The 14,391-nt window shown below is 43.7% G+C and overlaps 1 protein-coding gene across 5 annotated transcripts in view; it reads left to right on the top strand.

The window, feature by feature from the left end:
• dnaaf1 (dynein axonemal assembly factor 1) overlaps window positions 1–14,391 on the top strand; it is a 126,959-nt gene that overhangs the window by 63,892 nt on the left and 48,676 nt on the right. For all 5 annotated transcript variants that reach the window (XM_072547560.1, XM_072547561.1, XM_072547562.1 and 2 more), the window contains 3 exons: window positions 4,607–4,698; window positions 7,743–7,964; window positions 9,602–9,768. In XM_072547560.1, coding sequence (XP_072403661.1) covers window positions 4,607–4,698; window positions 7,743–7,964; window positions 9,602–9,768 — 481 coding nt within the window. The remainder of the gene's footprint in view (window positions 1–4,606; window positions 4,699–7,742; window positions 7,965–9,601; window positions 9,769–14,391) is intronic.

Here is a 14,391-nt window from a genome sequence, read left to right as displayed (position 1 = left end):
TCCTTAGGGGGTAGCCACATACACAGATGACAAGCAACATGAATTCGACTGGGACAACACTACTATCATAGGACAAGGCAAACAGAGAACAGCCAGGGAATTCCTAGAGGCACGGCACTCATCCACAGACTCTATCAACAAACACATCGACCTGGACCCAATATACCGGCCACTACAGCGGACAGCTGGAACTGACAACCGGAAGCGGCAGAGACAGGCCACTATAAATGCCGGAGGAAACAGCACAGAAGCGCTTCACAGGAGGCTCCCAAGCACTGAGGATGTCACCTAGACAGGGGACGAAATGTTTGCAAGACAAATTCCCAGCTCGGCGAACAGAACCACAACAACGAGCACCCGAGCTACAAATCTTCTCCCAAACTTTGAATTTCTCCTCTCAAAGAAATCCAAGTGTGGGCTAAATTTTTTAAGTAAGTAATTGATGTACTCAAGGCTGAATTAGACAGATTTTTGAATTACAAAAGAGTCAAAACATATGATTGCGGCTTTTTACTGTCTCTATATCAGCCATATTCTTGAAAGACTGGTCGAACAGACTGAAGGCTGAATAGCTTAATACTGTTTCCATTCCTGATGATCTGATGACATTTTGCTGTCTTATATTGAAATCCACCTCTGACTTGTTCAGATTTCTTTTACATTATAAAGGACTTCTTCCAATCTTATCATTTTGAACTCTAATTTGTTGAAATGGGACACACCTTTCTACGTCAATGAAAGTTACCCCAAAAATATCCAACTTTACTTCTATTCTTACTTTACATGCTTACATTTCAAAAATACTTCAGTACCTATGAATTGCTCTGAGACATCTGTGGTTATGGACATGTTTTATTTTCTTTGGTTTTAAGGTACAGCAAATCCTCGATCCACAAAATTGCAAACTGCGAATTCACCTAACTGTGCCAAAAATAAGTAACAACAAAATTAACATTGGTGGGCCAGAAGTTACATATCTGCGATTTTTAACCTATTTTTACCAAGCTCCATATCACAAATTTCATCATTTGTGGGGTTTCTCAGGAACGGAGCCCTCACGGATATGGAGGAATGATTGTATAATATTTTGGATTAGTGGTGCTGGAAAAGCATAGCAGTTCAGGCAGCATCCAAGGAGCAGTAAAATCGACATTTCGGGCAAAAGCCCTTCATCAGGAATACAGGCAGAGTGCCTAAAGGGTGGAGAGATAAATGAGAGGAGGTTGGGGGTCCGATAAAAGTAGCATAGAGTACAATAGGTGAATGGGGTTGGGGATGGGGATGAAGGTGATAGGTCAGAGAGGAGGGGGGAAAGCCATGCGGCTGGTGCAGCCCTCATCCCCACGCTGATTAATAATGTCACTTCCGCCCCCATCATGGCTGCTTCCACAGCCACTTCCACCCCTCACAATTCCTCATGCACCACACATGACATCATTTCCACTCCTCACATCATTGCTGATGTCACACGCTCAGTGACTTCTGCACCCACCGATGCCACTCACCTGCGTTCTGCTGACATGCCCCCCACAGATCCCACTGTCACCATCCCTGCTCCCCAGAACCCTGAGGGAACACCACCCCTGCTCTTGACTCTACCCCCATTCCCCCCACCACCACACCCACTTCAGTTACAGGCTCCGCCCCCACTCCAAGCTCCATACCCACACCAGATCCCAGCTCCCAGCCCAGCCGAGTTTTCACCATCCCTCCAGACCTCCCCCTCACTGAGGACGAACAATCAGTCCTCAGCAAAGGACTCACCTTCATCCCCCTCTACCCACATATCAATGAATTTAATACATGCTGTGACGTCGGACACTTATTCCGCCGCCTCTGCCTCCGAGCTTAGTTTCACAATCAGGACTCCCGCTCACCTTCCAAGGACCCCTTCGCCCGCCTCCAACACACTCCATCCACCTGGACACCCCATGCTGGCCTGTTACCAGCCCTCAATCTCTTCATTTCCAACTGCTGTCAGGACATTAACTGCCTCAACCTGTCTACCCCCCCCTCCCCCACTCCAACCTCTCGCCCTCACAACGCACTGCCCTCCACTCCCTCTGCTCCAATCCCGACCTTACCATCAAGCCAACAGATAAAGGGGGTGCAGTGGTAGTCTGGCGCACTGACCTCTACACCGCTGAAGCCAGATGCCAACTCGAGGACACCTCCTACCGCCCCCTCGACCATGACCCCACCCCCATCACCAAACCATCATCTCTCAGATCATACAGAACCTCATCACCTCAGGAGATCTCCTCCTCACAGCTTCCAACCTCATAGTCCGGGAACCCCGCACTGCCCGGTTCTACCTCCTTCCCAAGATCCACAAGTCTGACCACCCTGGCCGACCCATTGTCTCAGCATGCTCCTGCCCCACTGAACTCATTTCTACTGACCTCGACACTATCCTATCCCCCCTAGCCCAGGAACTCCCCACATACGTTCGAGACACCACCCATGCCCTCCAACTCCTCCAAGACTTCCTGGGGGACTTCCCCGGCCCCCAATGCCTCATCTTCACCATGGATATCCAGTCCCTCTACACCTCCATCCGCCATGACCAGGGCCTCCAAACCCTCCACTTCTTCCTCTCCCGACACTCTCATTCATTTGGCCGAACTGGTCCTCACCCTTCACAATTTCTCCTTCGAATCCTCCCACTTCTTCCATACTAAAGGGGTAGCCATGGGCACCCGTATGGGCCCCAGCTATGCCTGTCTCTTTGTTGGCTATGTAGAACAGTCCATCTTCCGTAATTACACCGGCACCACTCCCTACTCTTCCTCCGCTACATTGATGACTGCATTGGCGCCACCTCGTGCTCCCGCAAGGAGGTTGAGCAATTCATCAGCTTCACCAACACATTCTACCCTGACCTTAAATGTACCTGGACCACCTCTGACACCTCCCTCCCCTTCCTGGACCTTACCATCTCCATTAATGATGACCGACTTGACACCGACAGTTTTTACAAACCCACCGACTCCCACAACTACCTGGATTACACCTCTTCCCACCCTACCTCCTGCAAAAATGCTGTCCCGTATTCCCAATTCCTCCGCCTCTGTCGTATCTGCTCCCAGGAGGACCAGTTCCACCACACAACACACCAGATGGCCTCCTTCTTTAGAATCTGCAATTTCCCTTCTCATGTGGTTAAAGATGCCCTCCAATGCATCTCGTCCACATTCCGTGCCTCCGCCCTCAGACCCCAACTGTAACAAGGACAGAACCCCCCTGGTGCTCACCTTCCACCTCACCAACCTTTGCATAAACCAAGTCATCCGACGACATTTCTGTCACCTCCAAACGGACCCCACCACCAGGGATATATTTCCCTCCCCACCCCTTTCCGCCTTCCGCAAAGAACGTTCCCTCCACGCCCCCCTACAACCCACCCTCCTGTCCTGGCGCCTTCCCCTGCCACCGCAGAAATTGCAAAACCTGCGCCCACACCTCCCTCACCTCCATCCAAGGTCCTAAAGGAGCCTTCCACATCCATCAATGTTTTACCTGCACATCCACCAATATCATTTATTGTATCCGTTGCTCCCGATGTGGTCTCCTCTACATTGGGGAGACTAGATGCCTCCTAGCAGAGCGCTTTAGGGAACATCTCTGGGACACCCGGACCAATCGACCACACCCTATGGCCGAACATTTCAACTCCCCCTCCCACTCTGCCGAGGACATGGAGATCCTGGGCCTCCTTCACCACCGCTCCCACACCATCCGGCACCTGGAGGAAGAATGCCTCATCTTCTGTCTCGGAACACTTCAACCCCAAGGCATCAATGTGGACTTTAACAGTTTCCTCATTTCCTCTTCCCCCACCTCACCCCAGTTCCAAACTTCCAGCTCAGCACTGTCCCCATGAGTTGTCCTACCTGCCTATCTTCTTTTCCACCTATCCACTCCACCCTCCTCTCTGACCTATCACCTTCATCCCACCCCACTCACCTATTGTACTCTATACTACTTTCTCCGTACCCCCACCCTTCTCTCATTTATCTCTCCACCCTTCAGGCACTCTGCCTGTATTCCTGATGAAGGGCTTTTGCCCGAAACGTCGATTTTACTGCTCCTTGGATGCTGCCTGAACCGCTGTGCTTTTCCAGCACCACTAATCCAGACTCTGGTTTCCAGCATCTGCAGTCATTGTTTTTACCCTGTATAATATTTTGATTAAGTTCCACTGACTGTTTTGCATGACTCCTCAATTTGTTTCTCTGAACTCTTGCACCAAAATCTTTCTGGTTTGCATTCAACGTTCACTATATTAAATCTTGCTTTGTGGTACTCACCATGCTTCCCAACCTCAAACATGAAGCCAACTCTGATGAATTGCTCAATACAAAAGAGACTCTGCTGTCATGGCTTCACTAACATTTCTGTGAGAAGTAATTCCTGCTGGTATCAGCATTTTCTCTCCTCACCAGCACAACGCACAAAAAATTTAAAATATTGTATTTTAACATGAAGAAGCTGCCCAAAACAGTAAAACGTGCACAGGACATTGGTTACATTCTCTCCTTCCTGTTTGACCTGTAAATCAAGACTTTGGTGAGAACCTGAAATATTTTTATCCTTAACTCGACAGAATGACAAAGCAGTTCCTGCGACGGCACTGTAAGGAGCAGAAGCTCTACCAGACACCTTACCTGAATGACACACTCTATTTGCACTTTAAAGGTTAGTGGAATTTTCATTTTTTCCAAACATTCTTAGCTACTAACTTCACAGCCTTGAGTTTCTTTTGTGTGCACAGCCTGGAGATTGGACCCAGAAACAAATTGAGGGGTCATGCAAAACAGTCTGTGAAAAGTAATCATTTACCAATCACAGTAAATCTCTGCCCATTTTAATTGTGACTGCTTGAAGTCTCATTGTGATTGTATCTGACAAAATGTATTGAAAATGAAAGCTCACAAATTCTCCTTCAATGGCCAAGTTTGATATGAATGTGCTTTCAATACTTAAGAAATTTAAATGGTCAAGTTCAAAACTGATCTGAAATGGATGTTTAGGGAAAGGACATCATAACCGTGTTATCGTTTGATAAAATTTATGTGATTGATGTGGTGGTTCAATTACAATCTTGTTTCCATCAAAATGGAGGCCAATATGAAACATTTAGAAATTAATTTTGATGTATTTAAAACAGTGCCTCCGAAGACAGCTGAAACAAAATATCTTGAAAAGAGTATAATCACAAACCATGGGGGGCTCTTGTGGTGCAGTAGTAGTATCCCTACGTATATTCAGGAGGCCGGATTTCAAGACCCACTCTGCTCCAAAGATGTATAATAATATTTCTGAATAAGTTGATCAGCCAAAAAAATGTAATCACAAATGAGGGGTCTTTGGTGGTGCAATTGTAGTGTCCCTACCTCTGGACCAAGAATCTCAGATTCAAATCCCACCTGCTGTAGAGGTGTATAATAACATCCCTGAATAGGTTTGTTAGAAAATATCTGCAGTCGCAAAGGACTATCAAGTTACTAGGCCTTGATTATGGTGTGTATAATGTCCTAGAACATAATAATAATCAGAATCAGTAAGCAGTGAAAGTGAATTCTCAACTGTTTATGTTTATTTAACTTTTTCAGTAAGTGGCCTTTTTTGATAGCATGTTAATTCAGATAATTATAAAGGGATATAATTCAAATTTTGCTTATTTCATATTTTTGCATGATGACCTGAATGACCATTTCTGTTCTAATAAGTCTTATATTTTAATCACAAATTTCGAGAAATTTATTTAAAAAAAAAGAAAGTCTGGCTCTGTTCTCTCTCAGGTTATCCATTCCTCCTTCCTGCTGTTATTATGAAGTTATTGGAGAATTAACAGCAGATGGTGGGATTTGAATTCAATAAAAACAATTCTGGAATTAAGAGTGAAATGATGACCATGAATCCATTATTGATTGTCGAGAAAATCCCATCTGGTTCACCAGTGTTCTTTAGGGAAGGAAATCTGCCATCCTTACCTGATCTGGCCTAAATGTGACTCCAAATCCAGAGCAATGTGGTTGACTCTTAACTGCCCTGTGGGCAATTGGGCATGGACAATAAATGTTGGCCCAGCCAGCAACACCCTAAATGAATAAATTGGAAAAAATAAATAAAGCTCTTGCCTGTTTGTTTTAATAAACTTGAGCTGAAGGAAGGTGTAGTGGAGTGAGGTAATGGAGTTCCCAGTGGTCAGTATTGGGATCCTTGCTTTTCCTGATATTTATTGATGGTCTAAACCTTGGTGTACAGGGAACAATTTCAAAGTTGTTCAAATTTCAAAATAAAACTTGGAAGCACCGTAAACTGTGAATTTCAAAAGGGTGTTGACAAGTTGGTGGAGTCAGCAGATAGTTGGCAGATAAAGTTCAGCTCAATGGTTAGCACTACTGCCTCACAGCACCAAGGTCCCAGGTTCGATTCCAGCCTTGGGCGACTGTCTGTGTGGAGTTTGCACATTCTCCCCGTGTCTGCATGGGTTTCCTCTGGGTGCTCCAGTTTCTTCCCATAGTCCAAAGATGTGCAGGTCAGGTGAATCGGCCATGCTAAATTGCCCATAGTGTTAGGTGCATTAATCAAAGGGAAATGGGTCTGGGTAGGTTACTCTTCAGACGGTCGGTGTGGACTGGTTGGGCCAAAGGGCCAGTTTCCACATTGAAGGGAATCTAATCTAATCTAATGCAAACAAGTATGAAATGATATATTTTGCTAGAAAGATTATGAAGAGAAAATACAAAAGAAAGGTACTACTCCAAAGGAGCAGAGAAATCTGGGAGAATATGTGCAGAGGTCGTTACTATTGGCCAGGCAGGTCGTAGAGTAGTTAATAATACATAAAGTAGCCCAGGCCTTATTAAGAAGGAGGTGGAGTACCACAACAAAGAGATCATGCTGAAGTTGGATTAGATGTATTTAGACCTCAGCTACAGAATTATATGTATTTCGGGCATCGGATATCAGGAATGATATGAATGCATTGGTGAGAATGTGGAAGAGGTGTAATAAGAATGGTGCTGAGGATCAGGAATGTTAGTTATAGTGTCAGAGATCTACGGCACAAAATGAGACTTCAGCCTATCACATAATGCAGGTCAAAAAGAACCAGTTAACCTGACTGTTCTAATCCCTTTTGCCAGCCTTCTTGCAAAGATGAATTGGAGAGGTCGGACTGTTCCTTGGAGAGGAAAAGGTTAAGAGGAAACTTTCTAGAAGTTTTTTCCAAGATATGGACAAAATAGATATGGTAAAACTATTCCTGCTCGTGAAAAGATTGAGTATGAGAGGGAACAATTTTGCAAAAGAAGCAAATGCAAACTTTTTTTGCATGGCAAGTAGTTAGGATCTGGAATACAACACTTTGAATCTTAATGGAACCGGGTTCAGTCTCCTCATTTAGGAGGGCATTGGATGCTTGTAAATTACTCATTTATTTTCCATTCACTCTGAATATTGAGGCTGGAGAAAGTTAGTAATTCAAGGAAAGAGCAGCTGGTCAGAAGATGCCTGAGCTAACTGAAGTTTTTAGGATAGATTTCTCTTTCGCTTAACAGCAATAATAAATTTTAATTTACACAGTTAGAGGTTAACTACATGTTTAAGGTGTGACAGAAGCCATTGCTACACTCTGTGCAATTCAGCTTTTAATCTGCATCCAATGTTAACTTCTCATACTAGATTTGAGTTTGATGAGCACTCGTCTTGTTTTTCTATACTGCCTGTTGTAGGCTTCTCCTGCATTGAGAATCTGGAGGAGTACACCGGCCTGAGGTGTCTGTGGCTGGAGAGTAATGGATTGTTACGGATTGAGAACTTGGATGCTCAGACCGAGCTGCGTTGCCTCTTCCTGCATCAAAACCTCATTCATAAAATAGAGAACCTGGAGCCACTGCAGAAGCTGGACTCCCTGAACCTGAGCAATAACTACATCAAAAGCATTGAAAATCTGTGTAAGTAAAGGGCTTGACTGTTCTGTCCCCATAAACATGAAATGCTCACAATATAAAGTGGGTGTTCACTTCTTATTACCACACTGTTCCTTGTCACACAGACTGACTCATTCTGAAGCCAGAGGAGAAAAACTAAATGGAAGTGATTGTCATTCTCACTGTAACTTGTGGTAGAGTTTCCATCACAGTTGTGCAAGTGACAATGCAAGTAAAAATAGTTTCCAAACTATTTTTCTCAGTATTCAGTTGTATAGAAGGGAAACTATGTTGGAGTGCAAGACAAATGATGTCCATTCTGTTGGGAGAGGCATAAGGAAAGTGGGCATTGTGCATGGGACAGAGGACAGGCTGAAGTACACATGGTTGGGAACAGGCAGGGATAGAGAGGGAAGCCATGATGTGTTTGCAGGTGAGCAGGAGAGTTGGTGCCAGATAGGAAGTGGCAGGGATAGGAGTGCATGGTGGTAATGTCAAGGAGGATGATTAAAGGCGCATGCAGTGGGGAGTGGAATATAAGGAATGGGTGAAATGTGAGCACCCAAGTAAACCTTACAAATTGCTTCCTATGTGTGTATTTCCTTTTTGTAATCTTTTAGCTCAGCTGATCACATGCAGTTTCTCTTCCAGCCTTAAATATTCAGTTAAAGACAGTGAGTGAACTGTGTCAGTTTCACACATTTACTCTCTTTCTCTCTCACACATACTCAGTCATTTACTCATTCACTCTATCTTGTTCCTTACCAAAGATTTCTATTTGACTCTCTCCCTTTCATCATTTTACAAAAGAATATTAAAAACAAAAGGTAGGAGTGGACCATGCAAATCCTCCAGCTACCTGAATTCCACTTTCCTATGCACTCTCCACAGACTGTTATTCCAAAATCTGTCTATGTTAACTTTTTAAAAATGGAGAATAGACAACTTTATGGATTTGACTGTTTCAAAGATCCACTACCCTTTGAGTGAAGAAGTGTCTCCTCAACGCAGTCCTAAGTAATCAACACTATATCCTGAGGCCATGGCCCCTTGTTTTAAATTCTCTTTGGCTAAGCTTCTAACTTGCAAAATTGGAAAGCTTTTCTATGTTTAGAAGTGCATATTGTTGCTGTAATTCTGCATATGTCAAGAGGAATAGCAACTATCTTATCTGTTTCCCAGGCAGGGATTAAGATTAGATTACTTACAGTGTGGAAACAGGTCCTTCGGCCCAACAAGTCCACACCGATCCTCCGAAGAGCAACCACCCAGACCCATTCCCCTACACTTACTGTTCACCTAACACTACAGGAAATTTAGCATGGCCAATTCACCTGACCTGCACATTTTTGAATTGTGGGAGGAAACCGGAGCACCCGGAGGAAACCCAGGCAGACACTGGGAGAATGTGCAAACTCTACAAAGACAGTTGCCTGAGGCGGGAATTGAACCCGGGTCTCTGGCGCTGTGAGGTAGCAGTGCTAACCACTGTGCCACAGTGCCACCCACAATGTTGACTACTGTGCTTTAATATCAGAGAGGGCAATTGGTCGTTGGTAAGTTGATGCATATCATCTGGTACTGCTTTCCCTGTGGTGTTTCATGGACGATTGTAACCAGTCTCCTTAATTCAAATCTATCATGATCTTTTGCCTTCTTAGCTTGCCTGCCAGCTCTCAAAACACTGCAGCTAGCTCACAATCGCTTGTCCACAGTGAAGGACATTGAACATCTGAAAGAGTGCCCCAGCCTGAGTGTCCTTGACCTTTCGCACAACAAGCTGACCGACCCTGACATCATCACTGTCTTTGAGGCGATGCCTGATTTGGTAAGTGAAGCTTATCTGTTTGTCCTGTAAATGTTAAATGCATTGTACTTTAACAATGCAATGTGCAGCACAAGCATCATCAATGTGGATTGAGTTTTATTCATGCTGAACGCAGACTTTAAATTTTCAATAGCATTTTAAAATTCGGAAGAATACGGATGCTGAGCTGGTATCCTCTAGGTGACAAGATGGTATGATATGTGAGAACCCTTTCAGTAAAGGATCTCAAGTTTAATTTAGATCATCCTGTTAATATTAAGTTATCATAGAATCCCTACTGTATGGAAACAGGCCATTAGGCCCAGCAAGTTCACACCGACCCTCCGAAGAGTAACCCACCCCTGACTAATGCACCTAATCCACACATCCTCGGAGTACATTTTTTTTATTATTCACCAGCTAACTCCGATTGACAATTAACAGTTTCTGTTGCATCTCCATGCCAATCCTGGTCCAATCAGTCAACACCTTCTCATACTGTATAAACTAGTGTTCCCTTGCAAAGTTTGCTATCAGTCCAATTTGTGCAAGATAAAAAGCTTTGACTTTGTGTCTCCTTGTAGCAAATGTTCCGTTTTAAGATGCAAAATACCACAAATAGACCAAACAGCATTTTAGCAGATTTCTGAGCAGATTTTTAAAAAGTAACAAAATCATGTAGCAAGATATTCAATCAGTAATTAATATTGAAGTCTGTCTACACAGGAAAGTTTAGCAAAAAGTAATGACAGAAGGAAGCGAAAAGTGAGAGAGATGAACAAAAGGTCTGATTGAATCTGGTATGTGTATGTAGACCTAAAGCCTATACCTATGCACACGATTCTGTGCAGCACAGAAGATCTGTACCTATTATTTCTAGGAGATATGCAGTCAGTCCTATCACGATCCATTTTTGCCTTTCCAAGTATTTATCTAATTTCCTTTTGATCAGCAATCTGAATTTGTATCCACCACAATATAAGGAAAGAGTGCTTCAGTGAAATAATTTCCTCATGTTGCCTCTGGTTCTTTTTCCAATCAATTTCACTGGAAGTTAAATCTGGTTGTGTGATTATCAATTCTTCAGTCGTTAGAAACATATACTATTTCTTATATTTAACCCGTAATAATTTTATACACTTCCATCAAATCCCCTCTAGTGTCTTGGCTATAAAAATAAATTATGCTTCCCTTCAACCCTTCATCCCCAGAGTAATAATACTATATTTCTTTTGAACCCCTTCTCCTCCTTCTGATACCCAGAATTGGAAACCATAGTCACATTGCGTGGAACTATTTTATGTAGGGCAGCAAACTTTCTTCATTTTTGCTTGCTGACCTCCTTTTATGAAGCTGGAAGTGTTGAGGTTTCAGTGTGATACGTGTCTGACTACAGTTTTGTCAGACAAATACATGCAAATTTGTTGTTGGCATTTTGCAGATAGCTCTGCTTCTTTGAACTTGTCTCTATGTCAAAATACTGCTTTACGTTGGGCTCTCCTTGAAGTTTTCATGAAAGGTACATTCTGATTTTAGAACAGAGTTCACAATCTGATGTTTTTAAACTCTGTTTTGAGTCCAGAGGCTGTAAAATACCTCATAGGAAGCTGAGAAACTGTTCCCTCAGCTTATGTTGGGCATAATTGATGTGGAGGTGCCAATGTTGGACTGGGGTGGACAAAGTCAGAAGTCACACAACACCAGGTTATAATCAAATAGGATTATTTAAAATCAGAAGTTTGCAGAGCGCTGCTCCTTCTTCAGCTGATGTCTTCACCAACTTTGAGCTTAATTGATATACCTGTAGCAGGCCTTGGACAGAAATGTGTGTGTGAGAGCAAGATAGCGAATTAAAATGGGAACCAACCAGAAGGTCAGAATCATTCTTGGAGACTGAAGAGAGGTGATCCACAAAGTGGTCCTCTACTGTGTTGGGCCACCAGTCTCTGCTTCACCTGGAAGGCATGTACAGAGCCTTTGAAGATGATCATATGAGTTAGAGTATGCTGATGGAAGTGGACACCCTCACCAGGTCAACTGAGGTTGGGGTATACCATGAGTGAAGGCAATTGCAAAGCCTCACTCAGGAAGTATCCTGAATAAAAGGACTCTGGGTCAGCCCACAGCAAATCCAAGATAAGTCACAGCCAAAGGATCGGGGCCTGCAGGCCATTGTAAGTGCTGTTGGTATATAGACTCAAGACAGCAAAAGAGTCCCGCTAATCCTGAACTGGTTAAGAGAACTCTAGGCTAGTATCCGGGAGAATGCACACCCTGGAAAGCTTAGAATAGTTAAACTGCTTAGCAACATCCAAATCAGAACCAATCAAAATAAACATCTGGTTAAATGGTCACCCAGTTCCAATGGAGATTGACATCAGTGTGGCTGTATCACTTATTGCAGAACCAGTCTTTTAATAAAATTCACTCTGTATTCCAACCTTTAAGGTAAAAACAATGACTGCAGATGCTGGAAACCAGATTCTGGATTAGTGGTGCTGGAAGACCACAGCAGTTAAACCTGCTTAAGACCATGGCTTGATGGAGAACCTGTACCGGAGAGCCTTTACAACTCCAGATCCGGTTTCTTGTGAGATGGAGCTAGTTTAGTTACCATTGATTGTAGTAACAGGCTCGGGCCCAAGCCAGATGAGCCTTTATTAACTCAACATTTTTTGAGAAAGATTCACCTTCATTAACTCAACATTTTTTGATTAGAAAATAGCTGCCTAGTAAAGTCCTAATGAAATACCTGGAGGATTTTCAGGAAGATCTTGCGATTATCAAAGGAGCCAAGGCCCCATTGCATGTTGACCAGGAATCAATTCCACAATTCTGCATGACCTGCCCAGTTCCATTTGCCTTGCATGTAAAAGTGGAGGCAGAAATCAGGAGGCTGCAAAGCAAAGAAGTCATCAAATCAGGACAGTTTGCGGAAGGGGTAACACTGAGTGTCCTGATTGTGAGGTTCGATAGGTGGGTTCACATTCTGGGGACTTAAAACAAATGACAAACTGCTTCTCACAGCTGGATAAATACCCAATCTCTCACAGATAGGACTTAAATGCAAAGTTGGCAGAGAGGAGCAGTCCTTCACAAAGCTGGACATCAGGCATGCCAACCTGCCATTGCAGTTAGGTGATGATTCCCAGAAATATGCTATAATTAATTTCCATAAGGGTTTATACCAATATATGAGACTGCCTTTTGGGGTATTGTCAGACTGTGTCATTTTTCAACAGACAATGGAGAACATTTTACAAGGACTGCTAATAACAGGGGGGACCTATGAAGAGCATTTACAGAGCTTGGATATAGCTTTAGATGTTTTTCCATGTTGGGCATACACTTTTGAAGGGAAAAGTGTGTTCTAGGCACCCCAAGTGACCTACTTTGGCTACAAGCTTGGACCAGGTTCCTTGACCTGGGGGAGAAGAGTGAAATAGCATCAGAAACGCTAATGCCGGACACAAGACTCCTCTAAACAAGAGGGGCAATTTATTTTAGGGGATGAAGTCGTCAAAGAAACCTCAGAGTCTAAGATGGATACAGTGGATATCGCAGTACCGATGCCTTCAATGCCTGAAGATGATGGTAATTTTTTTCCAAAACAGTCCAGGCACAGAAGGCAGTCTGTAGTCCAGTACACATGCCCCCCTGTATCCAAGGTTGAGTCAGAGATACTGGATCTGGTGCAAAAATGCCCCAGGAGAGGCTACAAGGGAAAGAACAGTCAACAGCCCAGGATTTAGAGATGGAGGGCTATAGTGATTGTTGCAAGGTCAGTTGGATCTTGCTGAATATGAGTTCCCTGATTGGGACTGTTAACCTAAGCAAATCGGGGGCCTTAGCTGACAGATACAAATGGGAACGTTTGGGGCACTCTTTGGCACCTTTCGCCTGGACTGGGAGGCCTGGGTTCAAGTCTCACCTGCTCCATAGGTGAATAACAGCATCTCTGAACAGGTTGATTGGGAAAAACAGGTTAAAAAAATAAAAACTTAAACTGAAGTGTGACAATTCTGTTCACTCTGAGAGCTGGATCGGAGGAAGCCAGACCGTTATCAAGTACTGTGCATATGTAAATAAAGTGTGAGTTGGTGAGGGAATGCCAGCCTCTTGTGTTATTTCAATTTCAATTTCAATTTAACTACCCCTTCCTATCTCTCTATTCTCCAACTCCACATTCCTTAGATCTCTGAGCTCCTCTAATTCTAGCCTCCTGAACATGATTTCAGTCATTTTTCCATTGGTAAGTGTGTTATCGGTTGCCTGGGCCCTAAACTCTGGAATTCCTCACCTACACGTTTACAACTTTCACCTTTGCCTTCCTTTTTTAACACCCTGTGTAAGCCTGACTTATTGATCAAACTTTTGAACTTTTGGTTGTATCATCTTCTCTGCCAAGGTGTATTTTTTTTAATGTAAGGTCTCTCCAAAAGCATCTTGGAACATAGGCATAGATTTCAGTGAGATCTTTGATAAGGTTCCACATGGTAGCTGCTCTGGAAGGTTAGATCACATGGACACCAGGGGGAACTGGCAAATTGGATGCATAATTGGCTTGATGGTAGGAAGGACAGTGTAATAGTGGAAGGATGCTTGTTGGACTGGAGGTCTGTGACTAGTGGAGCACCTCAGGAG

Source organism: Chiloscyllium punctatum, chromosome 26 (genome assembly GCF_047496795.1).
Source record: "Chiloscyllium punctatum isolate Juve2018m chromosome 26, sChiPun1.3, whole genome shotgun sequence".
Classification (NCBI taxonomy): Eukaryota; Metazoa; Chordata; class Chondrichthyes; order Orectolobiformes; family Hemiscylliidae; genus Chiloscyllium; species Chiloscyllium punctatum.
The sequence above is the reverse complement of the archived record's forward strand: the minus strand, read 5'-3'. Positions and strand labels throughout refer to the sequence as shown.